The sequence below is a fragment of the Acinonyx jubatus genome, chromosome D1, assembly GCF_027475565.1.
Source record: "Acinonyx jubatus isolate Ajub_Pintada_27869175 chromosome D1, VMU_Ajub_asm_v1.0, whole genome shotgun sequence".
NCBI lineage: Eukaryota > Metazoa > Chordata > Mammalia > Carnivora > Felidae > Acinonyx > Acinonyx jubatus.
This window is the reverse complement of record NC_069390.1, coordinates 96,605,774-96,632,236: the sequence shown is the minus strand read 5'-3', so window position 1 is coordinate 96,632,236 and position 26,463 is coordinate 96,605,774. Positions and strand designations below refer to the sequence as shown.

The window sequence follows — 26,463 nt, the reverse complement described above, 5'->3', positions numbered from 1 at the left end:
CATGTTTGGCCCCCAAGAACAAAGTATATGTAAGCCAGCCTGGCAAAATGTTGATCGGTGAATACGGGTGAGGAGAGCATTCAAAACGTGCACTATTTCAGTTTTGTAGAGTTGGGAAGTTTAGACTGAAAAGTGGGCAACTTTTTCAAGAACTTGGAATTTACAGTCTGGTGGTAGCAGTAAAACATGTGGCGACTAACAGGCTCACAGCTCTTCCTGGGTGCAGACCCTTCCCAAATCAAGATGCCGTCACTTACCAACTTCTTTCTCAAAGCTATTATTTATTCTGTACAAGGTTCCACTGTACATCAGACATTCTTCTACTCTTGCTTACACAGTAAACAAGTGCACACCAGCCCTTTGGCTCAGGTTCACAGGGCTTCCCTGGGGAAGGGGGTCAGGCCAGTTAAACTTGGGGCGTCTCTCTCTGATGCCTCCTGGGAGCATTGGAAAGCTTCAGGCTCCAAGGGGCACAAGTTGGGCCCACCTGCGTGGATGCACAGAGCTCCGTGCCTTGGTGCCAGACGGCTTACTCTCCGGGACAGCACCGAGTTTTGTCCAGAACTACTCAGGGCAAAATCACGCCCGTGGGAAAAGAATCATACAGCTGAGGCAAGATGTCCCCAGACACCCAGGCTCCAGCTCCTGGGGTGGGACTGACGACCGATGCCAAGAGGGGCTGAGGGGTGGCATGGGCATCCCTGAGAAACTCGGTCCAAAGGGCCTATGTCTAGGAGGCTCTGAGACGGGGTGGGGGCATGAAGGTCAGGAAGAAGAAGCACATTAAGAGGGAATAAATTAAAGGTGAGAGAAGTTCTAGGGATAAGGGGCTTGTGCTATCCTTCAAACAGCTGGGGAGTAGACCAGGGGTGGCTTAGAGGAAGTGGGCAGGAAAAACTTGATACGCTACCGTAAGAAATCTCCTTCCACCTACTCTCCTCTTCACCTCACTGCGATGTAAAACAAGCCAGGGGCTACGGGCACGACCCCCATCTCCCCCAGCGGGTTTGAACACGGCACTGGGGAAAAGGGAAGAGGCTGAGGGATATTTCAGGGAGGGGCAGTTACCCCCTGGTCCCCAAATGCTATAAGGCACAATTCTTGGAGGCAACTAGATTCCATCCAAAACATTAAAACAAAAACAAAAACAAAAACTTGTTAGATCCCGGGTCTACTGTGGCTGTACTTAGGGCCTGGCCGACGCCCACCTAGCACCACTGGGGGCTAGCATTAGAAAAGCTATATTTGAAGAAAAAAAAAAAAAAAAAAAAAAAAGACCAGCATAACGTCCCAGCTGTGAAGAAGTGTGAAGGAGAGCATCTCCAGTCTGAAAGCTTTAGTTATTGTAATTAAAAAAAAAAAAAAAAAAAAGTTGGGCTTTTAAAAACCAAAATCAGCTTTTTTAAAAGTCATCCCCTTGTCTGTCTCCCTGGAGATAGCAGCGTTAAGAGGGCTCTTGGCTCATGGGTGTTTTTCTTGCTTCTGGACTGGTGAGCAGGGTCCAGGCGAAGACAGGTGCCAGGCTCCGGCGCCGGGGCTCCCAGGCGGCGATCCTCCCAGCAGGCTCCAGAGGGCGCTGTCTTCTCGGGAGGAACGGGGGCTGGAAGGGCACCAGGAGGACGAGATCTTCTCCCCACAGACCGCTGTTGTTTATTACACACAGGAAAAAACCACAAGCTTAAAAACGCAAACAAGAGAAGCCGAGGGGACACTGTGCTGGCTCCGGGCTCTGTGTCCTGTCGATCTTCGTGCCGCGTATGGCTCAGGGGCTCCTGGCTCCGCGCTCCAGACCCTGACCAGGCTGCAGCAACTCCTGCTCGGCAGCTTTAGTTTACTTTATTTTTCTCTTATTTGTCAGGATTTTTTTTTTTTTTTTTGTCTTAAAAAAAAAAAAACTTAGGGTGTGGGGCCACCACAGGAAAGGGAGACAGGGATGTAGCTCCTTGCTGCTACATGCGGGAGGGTGGACTGGCCAATTCATAGAAGAGCAAATAGGCGTCGCTGGTACGCACTTGGCTGGAAGACATGGGTGTGACGCTGTGGAGAGAGCAGGGAAAAGTCAGGGCCCTGGTGAGTGGGCCACCGGACACAAACTGAGTGGCTGAGGGAGTCGTGAGGGCCCGCTGCTTCTCTCCCTACTGTGCCCCCAAAGCCAACCTCTCTCATCTTCTAGAAATTCTGCAAATGCGCAGCGGACTCGTATATATCACATGGCCTTTTGGCTCTGACCTTTTGCAGTCAAGTGGAAGCCACACAGATGGGTGAGGTACAGGTGTCTGACAGCCAGGAACCCTGAGACCTCCGTCTCACCTGGAGTCATTGAAAGTGTGCCATTCGCCCGTCACTGGACTCCGGCAATAGGCTGTATAATGGCCGCCCATGGTGGTTCCAGAGTGATTGGACACAGCATACAGGTTGTAAACAGCGTGGTCTGAGGAGGAAATACGAGGTTTCAGGCCCCCAGGGCATTTCTCTCCCACCTGGCCTGGCCTCTATTCCTGATTTTCAAAACTCACTCTTCAGCAGCTTCCTTCTACCTCTTGGCCTCCCATCTGGATTTTAGGCACCTGTACCTTGTTTCCGCCCTTCCAGCTCAGAATACTCACTGGTGTTTTCTGAGGCAAATTCTCTCAAGTCCAGGTCTCTTAGTGGGAAATTCACAAATGTTGTGAGCTTGCTGGTTCGTATCCTGGATTCTGAGAACCGCTTCAGATCTGGTGTTGATGTGAGTCAAGGACAGACAGGGTGGCAAGAGTAGTCACAGTAAAGGAGACTGGGTCCTAAGAGGGCGATGCGCTTCTCAGAAGCATTAGAGCAAACAGGGAAAGGAAAGTCTACCAAGTTTCCTTTTTTCCTACTCTGTTCGCCCTCACTTAGGCCCCAGTCACTCTTTGAAGGCAAGGCCCTGCCAAGGGGGATGTTTAAGGATACGGAGCACCAAGATCTTTGGGAACCTCTGGATGGAGAACTTCTTTATACATCGTTTTCTGGCTCGGCAGTGACAGCATGTCTGAAAGACACGACAAACAGAGCTACAGAGGACTTGGGAGAGAAGTTAACAGGCCGCGTCCCGCAACTCCTGGGCTCGATCTGCCGGTGACAGGTCTTTCCCAGAGAGGTCTCTTGTATGCGTGCTCTTGCTCTCGTGGAAGGGGGACTTACTGGCTTTTCATCGCCATCAAGCACATCCTCTTTGGTGAAGAGCCTCATGCAGTCCATTAAAGTTACCTCAGGATAACCTCGCTGGGAGAGACAAAAAGTCACAGGTCGATGACATGAAAAGATAAGAGTGGGAGTTTCCAATGTGGGGCAACAGGGGCACATACCTTAGCGATGGGCAGGGAGAGGTCCCAGAAGGGATCAAAGACTGTAGAGCAGTAACCACAGTCAGTGCACGTCAGGGAGCTCTTTAGCTGCCCAACAAAAAGATCTGCAGAAGAGATGGGACAGCGAAGCTTAAACCCGGAGAAGGAGCACACGTCTTCTCTGGGCTGCGTCCCTTCTCAGCGCTCCTGACTCTGTCCGTGGGCCACTGGGCAGAAAGAGGGTTCCCTGGGAGGGTGATTCTTAGGGCTTTTCATGCTCATTCTCTACTCAGGCAAAAGCAGTTGAGGGGGAGAGCAGGCATTCCTCCCATTCACGCACTTACCCCCAATCCGACTGTCTTCCCGTTCTAGATACTTCCTCCACATCTGTCGCCCTTTCTCATCATCACTAGGAACCAGAGAGAGGGAGACAACTGGGTCAGAGCTCACGAGAAGTTTAAGGATCCATCGATCTAAATCTTTAATATTAAGAATTCTCTCCAAATTATTAACCCCAAAGTAGTCAGCAAAAGATCACAAGTTCACGAAGGGTTTCTTTCCTATGGCCTTCTCCTCTTACTTACGGAAGATGATCGAGGTTCTCAGGGTTGGACTTAGGCCTCACTGTTACCCGGTTCACCTCGTTGTGGAGCCCATCCAGAAGAAAGCGCAGAAACTCCTGAGCATCTTGCTGACTGAGTCCAAAGAAAAGAGAGTGAGCAACACCTCTCGTTCTAAGAACCGACCTGCTATGGCCGACTCCCACCCCGGAGAGGACATGTCTGCAAGGCTCTTACTTATAGCCAACGAAGCGCGGGGCGTATCTCTGGATCTGGGTCTTGAACTCAGATGGGCTCACCACATCATTGGGGGATGAAGTCCATATGGTCTGGATTAGTTTTGCAAACTCTACAGGAAGGAGAGGGTAGAGAGGGGGCACGGAGGGCAGGTGAGACATTTTCTGGAAGAAACTCCAACTAGAATCCCACCAAAAAGCAGCTAAAGGAAGAAAAACAGGACGGATACGTAGAAAACACATCTACTGGAGTATGGTAGTGGAACGGAGAAAGTGTCCGCGGATGGGCTCCTCACCTTCCATGAGGGCTGTGTGGACACTGCTGCCGTGGCTGAGATCCCGCATGTAGAGCCTCTGGAGGCAGTAATCCCTCAGCTCCCGGGTGTTGCTCAGACACTGCAGAATGGAGTTCATGAAGCACTGCAAGAGATCATCAGACCATCAGCGGAGAGAGGCCCCTGTCATGCGTGTCTACTCACGCAGTACCAAAGGCCCTCTGGTTCATCTACTCCAGAAGCGAACCCTCCCACAGCCTCAAGTTCCTCTTTTCGCAAGTGAAAGGGGTGCAGTGAGGCAGATTCCCACTGCCGGCAGAGGTGGCGTAACTGGTTATTTACCGTAGAGACGTACAAACGGGTGTGGGTGAGCTGGGCAGAAGTGGGTGGGAAGTGATGGATGTCCTTCAGGAGAAGGATCCAGGAATGTAGCTGACAGTGAAGAGGGCAACTCCCCTTTAGCAGTGCTTCCTGCTCGGGGCGAAGAGTGAGGCAAAGCCCTGGCCACAAGGGCACATTTCAACGGGCCTAGAGGATGGGGAGTCAGCAGGAGCTGGGACGGAACTCTGGTTAGGTGGTCCCAGGTGGGACAGGAGGGGGTGGCCTCAGGAAAGAAGTGGGCTGGGAAGAGCTCACCGTGTTCCCAAGGTTTCGAAGACCAGCCAGACCCTGGGCGCTCTTAGAATTCTGTAAGCAAAGAACACATGGCGTATGAGACTGAAGGCAGAGAGGATGGGCCTGGGGTAGGCTCTCCCGGGCACTTTTCTGCCAGTCGGAGCCATGAGCATCAGGCACACACATTATTCTCTCTTCAACTTTAGACTATGTACGTGGTAAGAAAGAGGGTTGAAGGATGCCTGTCATTTTCAACAAACAGCAAAAATATTCTTCAGGGCTTTCTTTTGTTGAGATGTGTCCCCCCCCCCCCCCCATCTCTATATTACTCTTCATTCTCTGCCACACTGGAGGCTGGAGATTAGAATGAGAGACTAGGAACTTGTGTATTTGATTCCGGCTACAAGGAACTCCAGGTCCCAAATCCAGGCATTATCTCCAATGACCCACTTTTCTGCCCGCAGATGTCCAAAACATGAAGCAGCTGTCATAACAGGCACTTCAAGGAGGTCTTGAAATGCTCAATGACAAAACATCTGAAGCGAGTCGGATCTTCAGCTGGGGAAAACCGAAGTTGGCCTGCCATCCTGAATTGCCGGGAGACAGGTGGGATTCCTTCCAGCTGAGCTCAGCTCCTAAAGGCTGATTACAGCCTGGGAGAGTCCTCCCTGCCTGGCTCAGGTTTCAGCATCCTGACTGGTCACTGGCTGGGAACACTTCTGATGGCAGACTGTGGCCACACAGAGGTAAGCACCTGGCTGAAGGTGCCACTCTGGTTCTTGTCCTTGTTGTGGAGGCCGGTGAGGGGGTTGGAGCGAGGCAGCTGCTAGGCCGAGGACTGTATTGTTTGTCCAGCTCTCTTGGCTAATTCCGGCCCTACCTCTAAGGAGTCAGAAAACATTTGGGCTCAAAGGGTTAAAGACACAGTGCGCAGATGAGCCTGCCACCCCCTCTCTCCGGGAGGGGACGCGGGAGCCGGCAACTCTGGAGCAACACTGACTGGGGCATGCGTGGGGCCAGCTCAACCCTGATCAGAACAGGAGCCTGAAATAACTCAGCTAAAATTACTCATGCTGTGTGCTGACAGCCTCTGAGGCTGTCAGCAGCTCAAAGCCCATGAGGTTGTCAGCTCAAGGGGGTGGGGAGAGGCAGGCTGAAGGAGGGCTTTTCTCAGGAACTGCCCTGCTGATCCCACAAGGAAGTGGATCCCTCCTTCCTAGTTACCAGGTTTAACACTAACAGGGAAGGAAATATACTCAGAAGAGAGACCTGGTTTCCACCTGCAGTTAGAGAGGAAAGCTTATTGGCAGCAGGTGGGCAGAAGCATCCTCAAACTCAGCCAGCACTGGAAGTATATGGCCCCAAACACAAATTTAAATCTTACCTGACAGTCTAAACCCTGATGTTCCAGTATGAGGGCCACAACAGAGATAATTCCCCGGACAAAGACCTTATCAGCATTTTCAGGGAAGCCCGGAGAAGGACTCCCCGCTGCCCATTTGGAACTAAACGTTAAAGCCCGTCCACAAAAGGATACCCACTCTTCCCTCCCCCAACAGCCACTCTTACTCCTATTTTTGGCAGCGCTTTGTTAGTTCTTACCCCCTGTGCCTCAGACGACACCTGTCTAAAGGAGCTGTAGAAGCAAAACATTCTACCACTGGTGATCATGTCAAGGTCCATCAAGGTGGGCCCTCAGCGGAGACAGTAGTCACTCAGTACTAATGGGGGAGGGCAATGGAAAACTGGAGGCACTTCTGTGGCCTTGACACTTTTAACTCTGACCCAGCAAAGGGAGGGTCAAGAACACATCATCACCTGTGGTTACGGTTCTTGATCTAACCCTACCAATGGCCTAGCCGGTGCAGACATGGGGAAGGCTCCTTTAAGGTTTCGTTAGACCCTCTGTTAGCTTTCCTTTTCGTAGGGGGTGGGGGGTGGGTCGTGCCTCTGTCTAAAATTTCCTGAGTGCAAAACTACTTGCCAATTTCTAAGCGCTCTGTGTAGAAGGCCGTTGGATAACAGGAGTCTGGGGGTGGGAGTGGAGGGGAGAGCAGGGCTGTTCTGTGCCCAGCCAGATATTCTTCTGCCATGAATAGGAAATCAGGAGCTCCGGGGAAAGTCAGCACTTTCCATTCCAGAGAGAACAAAATGTCCTAGGAGTGACCTTTCTTATGGGGAAAACAATCCTACCTCAGGGCTGACAGGGAGAGGCTGGACCAGGAGACCCCCCACCCAGCGAGAGCCTCTCACCCAGCGGGAGACAAGGAAAGGATTCCAGCTGCTAATGTGGAGCTCATATGCCAAGACCTGAGAAAGTCTGGATCAAGAACTTCCTCGAAATGAGCCATCAGCCAACCTAAGCTTGACTTAGTAGCAACTGCAGTTCTGAAAAGTAGACGCCACCTCCGCAGTTAGTAAACAGGCAGCATTCACCTTCCGCGAAGGGGCAGTGGGCTCAGCAAGAGCCCGCTCTGGGTTAATGGGGCGGAAACATCTGGGGATTCAGAAGCACAGGCTTATGGGTCACATAAGCAAGGCTGATGGAGGTTTGTGTCTTCACACTCAAGACCCCGCTAAAGGGCTTTCCTGCTTACTTCACCTGTGCCACGAGTGTCAGCCATGAGTCCTGGCTGCGGCCAAGGAGCCTGGTGTGGCCCTGGCACGGGGCAGGGCACGCACTGCCAACTCGTGGAGCTGGTGCCTGTTACATAAGATCTGTCAAGCTCTGGCCCCTTCTCCCTTCCCCAAGGGGGCAGTGCCCAGCTTCTAGCCCCAGTATTACCCCGGGGGCGGGTGGTGGCTACTTCATCTGAGGGACCCAGTGCCCACTGAGCAGAACTGGGGACGGCCGAGAAGAAAAGGGAAGTTGCCCTCTTTCACCTGTCTGCGACTCCTCTGCCCTTCGCGGGGGTCAAAGGACCCCCGTTACCAACCCTTTGGGAGAGCGCCCTTTGGGATCAGTGAGGGGGAGGCGGCTCCTTTCCCACCAGCCTTTCTTGCCGGGTTTTGGTCTTGGAGGAGTCACACGCGGAGTCCAGCGTGCCGCCGGTTCCCTCACACAGCGAGAGCCAGTCAAGGTTACGCTTTCCCGCACCTGTCCTGAGAGGTGCCAGGAATTAAGAGCCCAGGGGCCACCTGGTGCCGGGGTCTCCAAGAGGAGGGGGGCTCGGCCTGGGACCTCAACAAGGGGAGGGGGCCGCGAGTAAGCCTGAGATCACCTGGGGAGGGGGCATTCCTTGCCGGGAGAAACTGGGAAAGGAGGGGCGGGGGCTGGGAAGAATCGGTCCCCCAGGCCGGGGGCGCGCGCGGCAGATGGGGGCGGGGGGGGGGGGGTGGGCGTCCCGGGGAGGAGGCGGAACCCTAGGCCCTCGGCGTGGGGGTCCCGGAAAGGGGGCCCCGCGTACCTTGGCTTTGTTGAGCAGGAGCCCCACGAAGGTGGAGAGCAGCAGGGAGGGGGAGAGCGGGGAGCGCGGCCGCAGCTCCTTGGCGAGGGCGGGAAAGGGGGCGGCGGGGGGGTCCTCGGGCAGGGTCACGGTGTACGAGGTGCGCATGCTGGGGGGCAGGCGGCGGGCTCGGCCCCACGCCTAACGTTGGCAAAGGGGGCGCGGGGGAGGACCGCGCGGTGCCGCGGCCCGGACGCCAAGGCCGGCGAGGCCGCCACAGGACACCGTCTGCGGCGCCCGGCGGTAACCGCTCCGGCCGGCCGACCGCGCGCTCCTTCGCCTCAACCTCCCCGGCGCTCGCCGCCAACCGCCCCGACACCCGGCTCTCTCGCGCTCCGGCAGACTGGCGGCCCCGCCGGCGCCTCGGGCCCCACGACGTCAGCGCCGGGGGCGGGGCCGGGGCTCCAGCCCCGCCCCCGGCGCCGGCACGCGGCCCCCAGCGCGGCCCCGGCCCCGCTTGCCCCCGCGCCTCCCGCGGCTCGGCCCCCGGCCCGGACCGCCCCCAGCCCGCCGACCCCACGGGCCGCCCAGAACCCCCGTCCCGGGGAAGGGCTGAACGGGCTCCCGCGCCGGCCTCGGGGTCGGGGCTCTGGAGGACACGACCCCACTGGACCGTGTCAGCCCGGTGAGCTTCCCCCCAAGGCGGTTCACAGTTCCTGACTTCTGGGGGCCGCGGAGCCTTTGGCGAACCCCGTGAAAGCGCCGTTCTCTCCTGGGGGCGGGGGGATGCACTTATGCACAAACTTTTGCAAGGCGTTCGGGGCTGGGGGTACTCAGCCCTTTGTGGAGCCCAACACCCATACAAGCCGCGAGGGTCGAAGGGTTCCCGGTTGGGAGGATGGATTTCCGCCGCGTCGGCGCTGAACTTTTTTACCCCCCAACCCCGCCCCAGTCCCACCTGGCCCATTATCAAGAGAGGCACTGCTCCTATTTTATAAAGTGCAATAGGTCACTGTCCCATTTGGCCCCAGGGAAGAACATTTTCTGGCTTCTTCTGTCCAGTTACCCAACTGCATCTCTCACCGAATCTCAAATTTTGATTTGTTTTGGGAGGTGGGAAGAAAGAACCACCACGTTGAGGAAGCAGGTGCTCAGCCCGGGTGGGTGGGGTGGTGAGTGTACTGCTCTGACCCTAAGGGCGCCAAGGCTTGAAGAGCAGAGGCCTCTGCGTTTTATTTCGATGCTCCACCCCCCACCTCCCCACCTATCAGGGACCCACACGGAATCTGCCTAGAGAAAGTATCTTGTTTGGAGCCTGCTGGCTATTTTTAGCCAGTATTTTTAGCGTTTAAAAATACTCCGAGAAGCAGCAGTGTGTGCTGTTACTCATCTGTGGCCTCCTTCTGTGCCTCTTGGCGTGCTCATCCCCACATGTACACGCGCACCGCACACACGACCACAGCCACATGGGGAATGTGCCCGGGACACATGTATGGAGTGGGCATGAGGCAGGAGCCACAGGGCATTTCACCTGATGGTGAGTGAGGGCACCAGTGTTAAGGGTGGTGAGCTCCACAGCCACTGTCTTCACTCGGTGACCAACACTGGACACACTGCCATGGCCTTTTCCTCCATGCTTCCCTCTTTCTAGGTGCACTCTTTCCAGCAAGTCCCACACAGTCTGCAACATTCTTGCATTGGATCACAGCACGCTTCTGCCCCCAAACACCTAGAGCACCGGACTCTTGTTGCCTCCAGTCCAGAAGCTGAGCTAGCTCTGCGAGGCTGTCGGTCCACAGGCTCCTTCCAGCATCACCACTCTCCCTCTTCTCTGATCCCTGCTGCTAACCAACCTGCTCTTAGTTCTTTGCTTCTGCACTTGCCTTCTCTCACTTAAAGAGCAAAACTGCCACGGATTAAGTACTTATTAAATGGCTGGCACTGGCTAAGTGCTTTATATATGTTATCCTAGTTAACTTACATAATTAACACAACGCCGTAGGAACTATTACCTCTATTTTCTGGATGAAGGGCCTTAAGTCCTGAGAGGTCAAATGACATGCCAGAACCACAAAGCTAATAAATGACAGTGTGGGGCTTTGAACCCCAGCCTGCCTTACGGCAAAACCCATGCTTTTAACAACTACCAGGAGACTCTGGAATGTCCTTCCTGCTCTCTGCCAATTACCTGCTTGTAAATTCTGCTCAAAACTTGTGTTTTCCACAAAGCCCTCTCCAAAGAGTTCCACCCAGCTCAGAACGCCCCATTATTGCATACCCTCTGTCTATTGGTGTTCGGTTTACATAGTACTAATTTATCTTAATATGTTTATCTTTGATTTATAAGTGTCTCCAAAGCTTCTGTAAATGGTCTTCGAGTGTGTGTTGATTGTGCCATCACAATGAAACTCCCTCAGGGGCAGGACTGTGGGTGCTCTTAGTGGGTGCTTAATAAGTGGTGTTGATCTCATCTGTAAAGTGGGGGCCAGGATTCTTGTGTATCCTGGAAGTCCCACTGAGCCTCACAGGGTGGGGTGAGTCTGGATTTGCATGTTGAATAAGCATGCTGTGGTAAGTGCTGTCTAACAGGTGCTTACCCACGGGAACATTTGGCTTCTCGCCTCATGACTTAGTCCAGTGATGTGAGTACTACCCCCCCCCCCCCCCCCGACCCCGGGATTCTGTTAGCACATTTTCTCCCTCTTTCCTGGGATGTAGAAGGTTAAGGGCCCAGAAGGGGAAAGCTACCTGGATGGGAGCTCTTTGAGAAGCCTGGGGTGAGGGGAAAGAATTCACACAGGGTCCGGTCTTGTCAGGCAGGTCTGACTGCTGCAGGACACAACCAGCAAAGAACTGTGGCTCATTTCTCAACTGGCCAACCCCCCCATGACATGCTTTCTCCTCAGTGCCATTTCTTGAAGTGGGATGGGCAATCTGGGATCTGAATCTGGCTCTGGCTGCATTACTCTCTGCCTCCTGAACGGGGCTCATTCTGGCAGCTCGAGACTGCCATTTCTCAGAAGCCTGTGCTTGGCCTGTCTTCCCTGTAGGTTAAGAAATTTTCTTCACCTCAAATCTTTTTTGGCATGGATGGAGTATAAATAAATTAGAGTCAGGGTTACCTCTGTGAGGGCAGGACTGAGAGTATCCTGCTTCCTCAGATCTTAGGGGCAGCTTGGTTCAGGGTTTGGAAACACTGAAGCAGGCCTGCTCCCTGCAAAGCAAGCACCTTTTATTACTGTCACAAATGGAGAGAGTGGTGGCCTGACTGATTGAACCGGTAGGGGCTCAGAGTCCTTCATGGGGGTTGGACTTTCAGCCCACAAATGCCCCTGGGGAAGGAGGGCGCTCTGCTTGCCTGAATCACTCAGACCCCAGGAGGCCAAAAGTTCTGTACTCCTTTGAGCCCCTGGGCAATCTGGCCTGAACCAGCTGGATTCCAGAGGCCCACACATTTCCCTCTCTTGCTTAGATTTCTGTGTGGGTGCCAGTTTTACGTATCCATTGAGGTGACAGGGTGCAGGGGGCCACGTGTGCAGCTCTGGGCCCTGAACATGATGTTCATTTCTGTAGCTGATGGTCAATGGAGCGGCTCCCCCATGGGCACGGAACATTTTGCCAGGCTTGGATTAACTTCTACATTGCTGAGCCCCACCCCAGCACCACATGAACTCATGAAGGCGTCCTGGAGTGGGGGTGGAGGAGGAGGTGGGGAGGATGATGCTGGGCCCTGATTGAGAAATTGAACCTGGGTAAGGCAGCACTGGGGCCATCAGCCAGCTGACAGTCCATAGCCAGTGTTCCAGGGATGGAGATGGTCAGTACCTTGCTGACTCTAAACGCAAACCCCAAACTGACTCTCTTTTCTTTCTCAGCACTTAGCACTGGTCCTGGCCAAGGGATCCTCCTGCTTAAGGTCTCCTCTGAGTGACCTTCCCATGCTGTCAACACAGATTCAAGCCCTTAGGAAGTTCAGCTTCCTCAGGGTGGCTGAGTGGGTGAGGGCAGCTCCAGGGTCTTGGGCTGCTAAGCTGGACAAACGAGACAGTGGGGATGCAGTTCAGCGTGGCTGAGTAAACAGAGGGAGAAGGCAGGGGAGGAGAGAGGAAGGTCACACTTTTCCGCTTCTCATCCAGGACTTCTAGGGCAGTCCCTGCTGTCTTCAACTTGTTCTCTTTGGAGTAACCCCTGCTCACTGCATGGCAGCAGTCAAGTTCAAAGTCCCACCCAAGAGAAAAATCACATGACCTCTGCTTATATAATCTCTCTGTCACTGAACAGCTGGGAACCCAAGTCTTTGGGAGATGAGTCAGCAGCCCCGGTGACAAAGAGGACCCAGGTAGTCTAGGTTCCTGGACCTTTTGCTCCTAGCAACAGGTTTCAGAGCAGAGGGCAAGGGTCTGGAAGAGGCTGCATGGGGAGAATAGGTGGGGCAGGCTCTGAGCCTCACTCCCTGGCTCTGTATCTGAGCGGCAGGTACTTGGCATGATGACTGCGCTCTGGAGGGCCCTGGGCCAACCGTAGTTTTCTTAGAGGAGAGGGTGGCCTGGGCAGGGCGGGGTGAAGGCAGGGCTGAGGCTGGCAGGCAGAATGCCAGGGAGCAGTTGGAGGGGTGGGGCGGGGGAGGATTAGGATGGATTGTAGGGGTTAAAGCGCAGCCCTGGCAGGGCTCAGTGGGAACAGCTTGTCCTTCCATAGGCCCAGGGAACAGGAGAGGTGGGGCGGAGGGGGCTATAACCGGTTGGGTGCTTGGGCTCCTGGCTTTCTGCAGGGCCAACCCACCTGGCCTGGCTTGGAGTCCCCACAGGCAATGGGTGGGGGTGGTAGTGAGAGCTTTTTTTTTTTTCTTTTTGCCAGTTTTGAGCTATCATGTCCCTCCCCTCCAATCTGTCTGCATTTTAAACAGAAGGTGGAGCCTGGGGCAGCCCTTGTTATCCTAGGCTGAGGTGCACCCTGGCAGACTGGTGTTTTGTTGGTGCTTATGTAAGCACGGTGGGGGGGGGGGGGCGTTCAGGATTCGTGTATCCTCTCCACCAGTCCCTTACTTGTGCTCAGCTGAGTCTGAAATTCTAAGTTCATGTTGGCTGTTACTATTAATGAGGGAAATGAGTCTGGTTAGAACTCTTCTACACCCTGGTGGGGGGCCTGCTTTTGACCTCCCTTTATGAATGTCAGCTAGTTCAAGTCAGCTACCCTGAGAGCCCCTTGGGGTCAGGCCTGCCCCAGGGGACCCCAGAGGAGTCCCATCACACTGGGCCCTGCCACTTCCTCACCTTTGTTCCTCCCAAGGGTGGTCCCCTCCCGCCCCATTCTACTCAGCTGTCAAGTGCCCCTGTCCTATCATGCTCTTCCATAGCATTTTATAGGTTTCAGATTCCTTCACATCCACTGTTTGTTCTGAGCCTCATGCCCGCCCCGTGAGGTGGGCAGGGCAGGCATGACCAATCCCTTTTATGGATGAGGAAACAGAGCTCAGATGAGAGGTGTCTAAGGTTAAAGAAGCAAACTGTTCTTTCCAGCCTCAGACGACCCCTCCCTTTCCCACCACCTATGACACCTAACAACACCTGGGGCTGCCTCCTATCACAGCTGTTCTAAGAACTTATTTCCCCAAGTTGTGAATGCACTGAGGGCAGGGACCATGGCTTGCATCTGTCTTGCCTCCCAAAGCACCTAGAAGGGTACAAGGAGGACTAACATTTATTGCGTGCCTACTCGGTGCCATGCAACCTTTGATTTCTCACAATGATCTATGAGGTGGGAACGACGAACACTCGTTTCATAGAGGTTCAGGTTCAGACGTTAAGGAACTTCTCTAAGGTCGCACTGTCAGTAAGCTGAGCACCATAAATGAATGAATGAGAAGGCGAGATCCCCAACTGGAGATCTGAAAAGACACTGCACCTGCTTTTAGAAAGAAGTGGTCCAGGCCCCCTGAGCAGGGCTGTTCGCACCTCAGGAGATGGAGTCAGCAACAGGAAGTGAGGCTGAGAGTGGTGAGGAGGGGGTGTGAGGCTAAATCGGACCTTACACCAATGACCCATTAGGAGCCTTTCCCGTTGGTAGTGTCTTCTTGAGTGTGAGCTGAGGGTGAGACACTAGCTCAATCGTAGGCTGTTACTGGCTACTTAAGTGTGCTGGGAATTGTTTCCGGATGGGAAGTGAGGGATGTTAGGGGGGCTGAGTTTGCCCCGGGGCAGTCTCAAAACTCCCTTCATCTGGCCCTGGAGGTGGAGGAGGGGCTGAGGTGTCCCCTGTGGGAGAGGTGGAGGGCAGCAGACTCCTGGGGGGTTTGAGGTGTGCCGGTGTAGGAAGGAGGCAGAGTCCCAACAGAGTTTGACGCCCAGTAGAGGAGACCTGGCTGAGGGGGGGTCTGCAGTGTAGTCTGTGGAGAGGAGGTTTGCAGACCTCAGGCTGCTGACAGATTACCCGGAGTGCTTGTAAAAAGGGCAGAGTCCCAGGCATATCCCTAGGGAGTTTGATTCAGGGGCTCTGGGTGGGGCCCAGGCCCCTGAATTATTAAGCCCTGCAGGTGATTCTGGTGCAGGCGGTCTGCAGACCTTACCTGGAAGAGCACTGCATACCATAGAGAACCCTTCTCTTCTGAGCAAAGGGAGGAACCTCTCAGAGGCCTTTAGGGCCCAAGCCCCTCCATCGAGAGCTGCTTTCTGATTGCCCCTGAGATGAGCCACCCCAGACATGCCCAAGGAGTCATGCTCCAGTCCAGCCACACATCCCTCGGAGAGCTCGTATTTCTCCCAGGCCAGTGCTGTTGCCCCTCACTTCTCTTTCACACTAGCCCTCCAACATAGCCACTCCTGCCTTGTCAGGTTCTGAATGTGCCGGGAGGCACCAACTTTTGTGTCTCCCATGGCACTTCACAGACAGCCCATAAGGGCCAAGACTGTCTCATCAAAGTTGTCCTCTCAAGACCTTTAGTTATGACAGGCTTAATGGTCTATGATCCAAAGTTCTGCCCCCTATTTTGTACCCCTGCTCCATCTGTCTGGACAAGCCCACTAAGCAGCATTTATTTCTTGCTGTGGCACAGCTATTATTTCCAACAGGCACCTGTCCTAGAAGTAGGGGACTGGTACGTAAGGTGATGAAGGAAACCCAGCACCCAGCTCTCCTGACCATTTACTTGTCCATCTGTCTATCTGTCCGTCCGTCCATCCATCCATCCACCTACCCACCCACCCAACCACCCAAACACCCAAACACCCATCCACACATCCAGCAGGTTAGCTGAGCTCTGTGCGGTGCTAGGCACATGGGGAGAGATCTGGAGGTGGGATTTCTTTCTCATCCTCTGAGAGCTGGCCACTTTACGGGTACACTAATAACTAAAGAAAAGGCAGAGAGGTGACCCAGAGAGGTGTGTTCAGGGATTAGATGCAAGCCAGCCCTCCTCTTCCCTCATTCTAGCCTAGGCAGGACAGGAATATAGACGTATGGGATTGTCTCACGCCCTAGACAAAAATTTCTCCACCGTTTTCTCCCAAGATACAGGATGAGCACTGCCGTCCAGACACCCTGGTCCTGAGTCAGGACCAGTGTCAATCAGAGGGGAGCCGCGCTCCCCCTGACATCTTATGCCAACGTGAAGCCACGTCCCCAGGCTGAGCAAGAGGAGAGATGCAACCAGAGCAGGGAGGCCTCTCTTACCACAAGGAACACTGGCGGTTTGAGGGCCTCAGCACTCAGTCCAGGATGGTGCAGGGCCTGCAGGGGACACTGGCATGTTGGGTGGTGAGGTGGCGGGTGAGAATTGCAGTGTATGTGGGGGTAGCTGACCGTTTCCGAGAGTACTGCTGGATCGTCGTTGAGTGCATGCGTCCTGCAATGGGTGTCCTAGGGAGAGTGGGAAAGTCCCTGAGCAAGGCACCGAGCTATAAGGGTACCAGACCTGCCGAGATGACGTCTCTGGCTTGGGCCGCAGGAGTAGCTGTCATGAGGTTTAGGAAGAAAACCTCTGCCTTCAATCATCAGTCAGATGGGGAGTCCTTCCCTTAATCTGGCTCTTCTACATCATTCGCTCCCTCCCCAGCCCACCGACGGGTCCCCACGGGGCAAACTCACCATGGTGTCTCGCCCTGGGGAGCTGGAGCAGCTGGACCCAGGGGCCTGGCCCTTACTCTTCTCCCACAGAGTGTAACGGCCAGTGGGTCGGTAGGTGGGGCTGAGGACTTCAGGGACTCGAGAGGAAGGGGCCTGGGTGGGCACCTGAGGGGCGCTGCCCTTTCGACCATAGTTCTCCAGGTAGTCTGTCAGGTACTCCGAGCGGCTGGCTGCCTGATAGAGCCCCTGCAGGGCGCACAGCTCCTTGCGCGTGCGGGCCAGCATGGGGCTGCGGCCCAGGTTCCCAGGGTCTATCCGATAGCTATCTGAGGTCCGGAGGCTGGAGAAATCCCGGGCCAGGTCTGATTGACTGCTGGACTTCTTCTGGGTCAAGGTTATACCCTGGTCCCGGGCAGTCCCGGGCAGGTAGCTGAGGGAGTTGTTGGTCACTCCATAAGGGAATCCACTGCCCCCGCTGAGTCCGCTCCCTGAAGGCCGCTCAGTGCCTCGAGCCTGGCTCTCTGCCCGCTTACCACCCCCGATGATGTCGGGTCTCAGCAGGGGGCGGCCCCTGTCATAGTCCAGGATGGAAGAGGGGCCGTAGGTACGGGGACGGGTGAGGAAGCTGGTTGGGGGGCCTGGCTTAAAGGCGAGCTTCTCCTTCTCCAGGAAGGAGGCAGCCAGGTTGGCCCCATAGGAAGAGGGAGTGTAGGTGCCATAGCCTGATTTGGCATAAGGGGCATCTGTGTAGCGGGCCGATTCTGTGTAGCGCTTCAGGGTGGAGGAGAGCTGGGACATCCTTCAGGGCGGCACTCACTGGGGACTGGGAGCCTCATGGGCTGAAAGACAAGGAAAGCAGTTGTCAGAGGGCCCTGCCAGGTTTCAGGCTGCCCCGTACCTGCTCTTCATCCCCAGCTGGCCACAGCCAGAGACCACACTGTCCGTGTCTGCAAGAGGCTGGCCCGCTGTTAAGAAATACCCCCGTGCGTGTGCGTACACACACATGGGTGCGGGTTTGCGTACAGGTTTGCACGCCCCCATGTAGTCACGCCTGAGGGAGAGCACAGGACGCCAGCTGGCTTTGATAAACCGTACGGGGCCATCGATCTCAGCACGTCCTGGCCGCTCCGGGTGCTCCCTGGCAATGACCCAGACTTGAGAGTGGGGACTGCCCTGCCTCACAGGCCTCCAGTTGATTCACAGTATTCCAACCCAGATCTCCTCTGCTTTCAGGGGGGTGCTACCGCCCTCAACCCCTGGATTGAAAATACGGGACATTTTAAGAATTAAGACTGCTTCCCTCCCTTCTTGCTTAAAGGAGGGGCAGGAATCTTTTTGGAATCCTACATTATCTGAGCTGGAGTGGCCCGAGGATCACTTGGTCAGATCCCTGGTGAGGAGAAGGAGGCTCATGAGAGGAAGTAATGGGGGCTAGGGAGGCAGTGGTGAGTGAGCATGTGGCAGAAAGGGGACTTGACCCCAGTCTCCAGATCCAATCCCACAGTTCTTCCCTGGACATGGTCACTTGCTGTGGTGGGGAATCCTCGTGTGGTGGAAACTGCCCTCTTCACGGATCTAACTCTTCTGTTCCAGGTGGAGTTAAGGTCCTGTGGCCTCCAGGGGTTCCTCTACCAACATCCAACCCAGCCGCCTCAAGGGTGATGACTTGTGCACAGGGGGCCCCCTAGAGGCTAAAATCCTTCACTACAGGCAGTGCTCTAGTGGCTGCGTGCCGTTTTTTGCAGCTGGGGTGGGTCTGGCGAAGGCACCCAGAACTCTCTGAATTGAGGGGTTGTAAAACCAGGATAGGAATCCAGGCCTTTTGGGTTTCTAGGCCAGTGCTCTTCTTGCTGTACCTTGATTCACCACCGCCCCCCCCCCCCCCCCCATCAAGTTTAGGCTCACTTGGGGACCACCAGAGTCCCTTCATCACCCTAAGGGCACAGGCTTTATCTACAATGGAGCTGAGGGGCAAAGGTGCTTTGGAGAGGGGAACCAGTAAGGTCAGGCCCCTTTCCTTGAGGACTTCAGGGGCTCTTGTGGGGCTCCTGGGTTGGCGGCGGTGGGGGGGGGGGTTGGCGCAGAGCCCTTCAGGAACCTCAGAGTAGTGGTGCAGGGCTGGTTTTGACTTGCCCAGCGACTGACTAGCTGGGTGATTTTGCACTATTCATTTAACTTGTCCGAGCCCCAATCTCCTCACCTGTACCAGGAGTATAATCATCATCATTATGCTTCCTATCTCACAGGGTTGTTGTGAGGAATAAATGAGATAATAACACGTGAAAGCCCTCGACTATGACAGTGGTTATTATCTCTCCCCCTGGCCCCTACCAGGCCCTGGGCTCCTCCTTCGTAGGCCTATAATAATGTCAGGGCCGGCCGTCTCCTGGCCTGGCCGGCCTCTGACCTCAGCCCTGGGCGCCAGGCTTCCTCTGCATCCCTCAGTGAGATGTGCGGATGAGCAGGCAGCGGGCAGAATCTAGCCGTTCAGCAGACACCGGCTCGGGCAGCCCACAGCCTGCCCTAGGCTGGCAGCCCAGCCCATTTGGGCAGAGAGGAGCTGATGCCAAGCCCTAAATGCTGTTGGCTTGGCAGAGAGCCCTAGAAACTCAGTCCATGCAAGGCGTGGGATAGGTGCAGGGGTGGGAGATCAGCAGGTGGCAACCTCCGTATGGATCCCAGAACAGAACTTGTAGACCCTGCCAGAGATCTGCAGCAGTTTTCAGTCTGGGCTGGCTCCGAAAGGCCTGCTCCGCTGTTACTGGGTATGCTTCTCCCACCTGGCCTGGGGACCCCTGTCTTCACTTGCATGCCCTTGCCCACTGTGCTTCCACCTCTAGCACGGCTTCCACTCTTTTCTAGGAGAAAGTACCTGGAGGAGGACCTTGTGTCCGGTCGGAGGGGAACCACAGGTCTCCTTCCATCTGCTTAGTCTCTGGGGTGCAGAGAGGAAGAGCATGAAGGCTGAGGGAGGCCAGGGGGAGACACAGACAGAGCCACCGGGGGCAGGGGCGTGGGACTAGTCCTGCTCTATTTCACTTTGGAGAACTCCATCAATAATTCAAAGTCAAAGAGACTCCAGGTCTCAGGAACTGGGCTCTGGGACACCAGGCGGCCAATCAGATACAACCTCCTCCCCACCCCCAAGGGCATGAGCTCATGCCTCCTCCCCATGGCTCTCACTCCCCCTCCTCCACACTAAGGCTCCCAGGGAATTGGTATTCTGCAGGCAGTGCCCCAAACTCGTGACCTCTCCTGGCCCTGCTAATGACGCAGAAGTGCTGGGGCCAAACAAAGTACAGGGCACAGAGACAGCCAGTCCTGGGAAGGCCCACGAATATTCCTTGGGAAGGGATGGGGCTAGAGGTGGAGTCACACCTTCTGGCCCGTAGAGTCCCAGGAGGGCTCCTAAATCTCGCTCTCCTGTCTGCTCCCATCTGGCAGGCAAGTGACAGACCTCCCCCTTGCCAAGGCAGCCCTGGGGGGTCATACCATCACTAACAGCTCCCTGGAAGCTGACTCTCAGTGCTGACATCTGGCTTATAGTTCCCCTGTCTGGGGAGAGGCTCCCTTTTGGGACTGAGGCCTTGAGCATGCCTGTCCCCTTCCCTAACCCCTAGTTTCATTCTTGAGAAAAGTGTCAACACTTTCCAGGTGAGCAGACAGCTTGGGTTGGTGCCCCTTGGCATTACCTGGCACGGCTGTCCCTGGAGACTGCAGAATTCACCACGGGTGGGAGAGCAGGCTGGGCCCTGGCTGTAGCCTTGCTGCGCAAGACAGGGACAGGACGGGCACTCACATGGCTTTGAGTCTCCTTGTCGCCACAGGAACGGGCTGGACTGAATGGCCCTTTCATGGGGCAGTGGGAGGCCAGCCGATTGGCTGGGATTCCCCCGTCTCCCTCTCTGCCCGGCGTGGGGCCCCCGCTGCCCGTCTCCTTCTGCTGTTTACCCAGAGCTGGCAAGTATAGGCATGTGGCTCTAGGCAACTCCTCCCCAGGTGCCCGCCACCTCGGACAGCGGGGGCCCTCCACCTGCCAAGCTCCTCCTCCACTCCTGTCTTCGCAGGGGCGCCTCCACTCCTCCCTGCTCTGTCAGAGTTCCCCCTCACTTTGCTGTTTCCCCCCGCTTTGGAGGCACCTCTGCCTTCATTCCTCTGCCCAGAGCACTCAGCTTCCTGAAGGGACATGCGGTGCCTGGCGCTCTCCTGAGTGAACTTCGTACCGAGCATCCTCAAAGTCTCAGTGCGGATTTAGGCTTGGATTCTTTTGGAGAAAGAATGTAAACTTGCAAACATCATTTGAAGGCTTAAATGATTTATGTTACATTGAAATGACCATTTTTGCTCAAAAGTCAAAAAACAGACAAGAAATTAAATAATGACACTTTGAAGTGTGTAGCACTCCTATTTCTGAAGTTACTGCAGTTTGGAGCTGCACTAAGGCTTCTGGGACACCCTGTATTAACCTGCTTAATTCTCACGATCACCCTATGCAGCGGGTGCTGTTATTCTGCCCACTTGCAGATGAGGAAACCAGCGTTGGTGGAAGTGATGTGGATTTCCCCAAGGTCACACTGTGAGCAGTGGCAGAGCTGGACTGGGGACCTGTGCTCTGTCCCCTAACAGCCCCCCCCCCCCGAAGCCCCCCGCCCTGTCACTTCACACTTCCCTGGCCTCTCCCTGAGCTGCACAGGGTAGGACCTGTGGCATGGGGTCTGGGGTGGGGGAATGCAAGCATCCACTGTCTAGGCAACAGCGTGGCGGGTACAGACTCCTGCAGGAGCGGCCCTTCGAGTTTCCACGGCCGGCAAATGAGAGCAAAGCCAAGTGCAACCTGAGCGCCAGTACAATTCTGATCAGCCAAGAGATGGTCCAGGAGGCCTCCATTTCACCTGTGGTGCCAAGCTCCCAAGTGTCCCCTGGCCGGCCTGGGCCCTTGGCCCCAGGCCTGCTTATGGACATGACCCCCAGCCTCCTACCCTCGCTGCAGCTTGGCCCACTCCCCAATGTACCCAGGCTGGATGAGTCAGGGGTTAAAATGAGCCCTGTCTCTCTGGGGCAGCCAACCCCCTTGCGTCAGCCGCTGTCATTTCCTGTTGCTCACGTGAAGGGCTCCCCAACCTGCCCAGCCAGGGGAGGGACTTGTTCCCCAGGAATCCCAGGCACTCCTGGCCCCCGGGGTAGGGGATGGGTAATGCCCCACATCCCAGAAGGCTTCATGGCCCCTCTCTGCCCAGATCCACTCTTTCTGGCGTGAAGGCATGCCAGCTTCTGTGCCCTTGCCATTGCCTGGATAGAAAGCCCCTAGTTGAGTTTCCGAGGCGTGCCTCCAGAGTTCAGTCCTTCCCTCCTACCCAGGTGTCCAGGACAGGTGAGTGGAGAGTCCCGCCAGGTGCTTGGGAACCTCCACAGTGGTGACCTCAGAGCTTCCCAAAGCCACTTGCTAACACCATTGGAATGAGGCACTGCTGATGTGCTGACCTTGAAAGGTAAAGAGGGCTGAGAGAGGGGTCCTGTCTCCCTTCAGCTACACTCTCTGACCCTTAACTGCTATCTGCTTGGGCACTGTCTGGGCACAAGCATCAGCTCCTAGGTTGAGGGATGTTCTGGGAGACGTGGTGAATGCAGATAGGGTGGAGGACTGGGGTGGGGGCCATTTGCGCCTGCGTGTTCCAGGAGCTCTGTGTATACCTCTCGGTCCCCAGCAGCCTCAGTGTGTCCCCTCGCCTCCAGCCTGTCACTGGTAGCTCTGTCTGTCCAAGGCTTGCACTCGGGGACCCACCAGTTTAGTGCCTAATCCCCTTGCATGCCCTGGCTGAGGGTCAGTCAAGGGAATTTGGGTCTGTCTCAGTCTCTTTTGCTCCTAAGTAGTTGCCCAAGGGCTGGGAGAAGGGTGAAGGGGTGAGAGAGATTGGAGATTAGGGCAAGAATCCTGACTGGTGGAGAAAGGGGTGGGCCCAGGGTAGTATGTCTATAGTATGCTTCTTGATTTAGGGTTTGGAGGGGGTAGGCATCTCTACACTTCCAAGAAAAGGCAAAGGAGTGGGCCCTCAGGCAGTATCGGTATCCTTAAATTCTCTTTCCGAATCACCTCTCTTGGGAGCTCTCCTGGTGCCCCCTCCCTAGGGGAGAGGCCCAGTCTCCCTGCTTTTCCTCCAGGGCTTATCTTTTTTGTTCCTGCTGCCTCCTCTGCCTCTGCCTGCCTCCTCTGAGCCTTCGCCTTCAGTCTTGCCCACAGCACCTTCCAGGCCCTGTTGGACAGCCTATCACATGCTCCTCCCAAACACCCAGGGCTCTCTGGACAGCAGCCCCGCAAAGCTCACATACTACAGGGGCAGCTACTGACCTGTGTCCGGGGGCACTGGACAGGATCTGGGGGCTTCTCCTTCCCCAGCAAGGCAGGGAGAGCAGTGGAGAGCCGGGAGGCTGGAGTCTGACTGGGGCTGGGTAATCCGGAGCTCAGGTTACCGACTCCGATATATATAGTATCTTATCTGACCTCACAGAGATGGCTAGCTCAACTCACTTGCATTCCAAGCCCGGGGAGAATTAAAGGGGCAGAGGCAGGCCCTCCCTCGAGGTGCTGCCCTTATGGCCCAGGGCCAGGCAAGGAGATCCTGCGAGGGCTCTCTGAAGGAGGGGGCATTTTGAAATGGACAGAAGGGGGACCCAGGGGAAACAGAACTGGAAAGAGGGTAGGGGGATGGTGGGGGTGGGAGGAATAGAGGCAAGAATATGGAGAAGGAGGTGTCGGTCACAGAATGAGAAGAGAGGATGAAGCCTCAGTGCTAGTCCCAATCCTCCCTTTCGAGGTGGAGTAGCTCCAGAGGTCCAGGGTATACAGGTAGTGGGAGGCAGGCGGGACCTGCTCTCAGGTATTCAGTCCAAACTCTTCCAATGGACTTCTAGGCCTGGGCTTATATTCCGGCTCATTCTTTTTTTTTTTTTTTTATATAGGCTCTGACACTGTGGGCAAGGCACGTTAAGCTGCCTGAACCTTAGGGCGTTAATCTGTAAATCAGGAGTAAAAAGGATAATAACGCTATACCTCACAATTTGAAGAATTAAATAGAATAACATAAGTTTCCCTGGCCTATGGTTAAGAGTTCAATAAACGATAATAATGATTATGCTGAATACTTCCACTTATTATTATAGTTAGTGGTGGTATGTGTAGGAGCACCTACCAGGGAAACCTTCTTAGGGAGAGCAGGGCCTTGGGGCTACCCATTGGGAGTGCTCTGTTCTAATGCCAGATGACAGCCCCATGGGTTTCTGAGCTGGTCCGTGTCCCATAAGTGGCGTGGGCAAACGACTCTTGCGATATTCCCAGATGTCCAGCCCATCCAGCCGAGAAGGGCCAGGCCTGTTTCGGCTCCTTCCCCCTTTGCCTAGAAAAATAGAGCAAGTGCAGCTGTCCCCAGGCTACCAGGAGAAAGCTGCTCTGGGGTGGCTCCACTCTACCTGTAGGAGTGCTCAGGATTCCAAGGCCACAGAGCTGGGCTGGGCAGGCTCACAGGAGGAAGGAGCAGGATTCTTAACCTCTTGGGCCTTGGTGCTCTTGTGTGCTCCTGGTCCGTGGCTCCTGTTTCCTGATGGCTCTCCCTGAGGACTGGGAGTACCCAGTACTCCACCCTGTCTCAGCAGAGGCTACTGACTCAGCTTGGGTCCTGGTGATGCACTTCAGAGGACGCCCTCGTCCCTGGCCCTCATTCCAGTCCTCATTCCGACTCCAGTTTGGTAGGCATCTACAGTATCAAAGGAGTGGGGGATGCCCCAACCCCAGCCCAACCAGCTCTCCTTTCCTCCACTCTCCGGGGTTGGGCTTGGGGGACCTTCTTATGCCGGTGCCTTGGGGAGGTGAACATCACCACGATCTTCAGTGCAGCCCCATTCTAGAAGGCAGATCAGGAGGTAGGTGTTCATTCCTCGGAGGACAGCTAAAATGGGTTGGTCAGGGCTTCCCTTGGCTGTTAAGTAGAAGTTACTCGCCTTGGAGCACCGCGTGCCTGCTTCTGGTTTGGGATTGGTGCGAATTTCAAAGATGCCTCTTTCTGGTTTGGGATTGGTGGAAAATCTCCCCTTCCACTTAACTGCTGCCCTACCCCCACCCTCACCCCTTCGGGCGAACTGACCGGAGACAGCCCCCAGGAGCTGAAACAGGGTGGAGTAAGTGAACTGGATGTACACGTGGGGAGGGGGGTTGTCAGTGTCCAGGCGTCACTCTCAGGCCGTATACCACACAGGGCACAGAGACCTGGACCTGCCCAAGCGGCATTTCCTGAGAACACACTGATCAGCACATAGAGGGCTCTTCCTGGCACCCCGGGTCTGTCAGCAGGCAGGTTCCCCCCTCCCACAACTGGCACCCACAGCTGGAGCTCCTCCACACAGCTGGCGCTCGCCCTACATTTCTGGTGCCCGTTCTACCCAGGCTGTCGTTGACACCTCACTTTCTGAGCCTCCAACGGCACTGACCTCCGCATCCCTCCTCCCCAGTCTGCGACAGGTGGCACGTACCTGCCTCTTCTCCGAGGATGGACGAGTCGAGCCGGGCACAAGCATGGAGCTGCGGGTGAGTCCCGGCTGGTACTGGCGCGGCGCAGTGAGCAGCAGCTGACGCAGAGGGCTCCCTGGCCTCGGCTCCTGCCCGCCTCTCCCCCACCTCCGCCGGGGGCCCAGAAAGGACCTCCCCGGGAAATCGGCGCCACCCAGCGGGCAGCCGCCTCATTGCGCCCGGCCGGCAAAACCACGCCGCGCGTCTCGCGTCACTGAGATGCGTCAAGGCTATTGGCTTGTTCCAATTGTGACGTCAGGAGAGCCCCGCCCGGCCTGGGTCTCCCAGGCGACCGGTATATACAGAGAAGCACGTGGAGGCAAAGCCCGCGAGTTTGGAAGGGGTGGAGCTCGACCAGAAGCGGACTGGTATGTGTCAAGGTGGGACCCAGTGGGAGGGTATTGGGAACGAGAAGGGGTTCCCGGGAGAAGGCCCAGCCTTTGAGCCCTGGGGTACAGATACCAACTTCCAGGTTTGAGGGAAGGCTAAAATGTTCTCGCTCCTTCCCACCTGTCTGGGAGAGGAGAGGGTCTGCTTTGGCTCTCCTGGTTTTCTCTCCTCTCCTCTTTCTCCACCTCTCTCTCTGCTCATTTTACTAACATGAGACCAGTGATTGGGGATGACTCTCTGGGGAAACTGAGGCACCGAATTAGTGGAAGAGAGTTTTTTTTTTTTTTTTTTTTTTTTAGTTTTTTTGGGAAAAGCTAAGACAGAACTTTGCGGCTCCCATTTGTTGTGTATCCTGTGGTGTTGAAGAAAATCACACAGCCAGGTAGATTGGCGCCAAGGCAAATCCAGGTTTTTGGTCTTTCCAAGTGTCCTTAGCTCCTTCTCCTGTTGTCTGTGGCTGGTATTTCTGTCCTTCACCGTTGCCTTCAAGATCTTCCTTGTCTTCTGTTTCCCAGAGAAACTAGAGCCAACCAGAAGGGAAATACTTAAATTTCCGCCTACAAACATATCTGAATACATTCTTACCTCTGCTCCAGGGCAGTGAAGGAGGCTTCCCTCTTCTTGTCCAAGATGACTCCCTTTGATCTTGATTCTTTATACTCCTTTGGGGTCCTCCTTCCTTCATGTTTTATGGATAGCTCTTGGGTGTGCTGGGCACTCTTCTAGGCACAGAAGATACTGCAGTGAACAGAACAGGCAAAAGTTTTGCCTTCAGGGAGCTTACATTCTAGTAGAAGCAGAAGACAAATGAGTGAAATATGTAGTATGTTAGATGGCAGTAGGAGCGATGGAGGCAAACAAAACACAGGCAGATACACAGTGTGTAAGGTGTTGTCAGAGATGGTCTCAATGAGAAGGTGACATCTGAGTGACCTGAAGGAGGCGAGGGAGTGAATCATCTGGCTATCTAAGGAAAGAATGTTCTAGGAAGAGGGGAACTACAGATGCAAAGATCATGAGGTAGAAACACAGTTGCCATTTTTGTGGAAAAACAAGAAGGTCAGTGTGACTGGCGTGA

At 55.2% G+C, this 26,463-nt stretch overlaps 1 protein-coding gene and 1 long non-coding RNA gene across 12 annotated transcripts in view; one reads left to right on the top strand and one right to left on the bottom strand.

Annotated features, from left to right (window-relative positions):
- Positions 1-261: 261 nt before the first annotated feature.
- USP2 (ubiquitin specific peptidase 2) lies at positions 262-25,098 on the bottom strand. 6 transcript variants are annotated; one of them, XM_027036722.2, is made up of 15 exons: positions 24,959-25,098; positions 23,626-23,829; positions 16,460-17,277; positions 16,046-16,231; positions 5,013-5,063; positions 4,398-4,521; positions 4,103-4,214; positions 3,890-4,000; positions 3,650-3,714; positions 3,327-3,430; positions 3,163-3,243; positions 2,932-3,010; positions 2,607-2,714; positions 2,311-2,431; positions 262-2,037 (listed from the first exon to the last, which is right to left on the bottom strand). In XM_027036722.2, the coding sequence occupies exons 3-15, from the start codon at positions 17,234-17,236 to the stop codon at positions 1,950-1,952; spliced, it is 2,007 nt and encodes a 668-aa protein (XP_026892523.1). In that variant the 5' UTR covers positions 17,237-17,277; positions 23,626-23,829; positions 24,959-25,098; the 3' UTR covers positions 262-1,949. The 6 variants fall into 6 exon arrangements, with proteins under 6 accessions (XP_026892523.1, XP_053059947.1, XP_014937563.1 ...); XM_053203972.1 differs by lacking the exon at positions 23,626-23,829 and adding an exon at positions 23,903-24,333 and having other exon boundaries at positions 24,959-25,088; XM_015082077.3 differs by lacking the exon at positions 23,626-23,829.
- The window catches only part of LOC106983908 (uncharacterized), a 285,065-nt gene continuing 267,471 nt past the window's right edge, over positions 8,870-26,463 (top strand). For all 6 annotated transcript variants that reach the window (XR_008290624.1, XR_008290622.1, XR_008290619.1 and 3 more), the window contains exons 1-2: positions 8,870-9,062; positions 24,938-25,363. This is a non-coding gene — a long non-coding RNA (uncharacterized LOC106983908). The remainder of the gene's footprint in view (positions 9,063-24,937; positions 25,364-26,463) is intronic.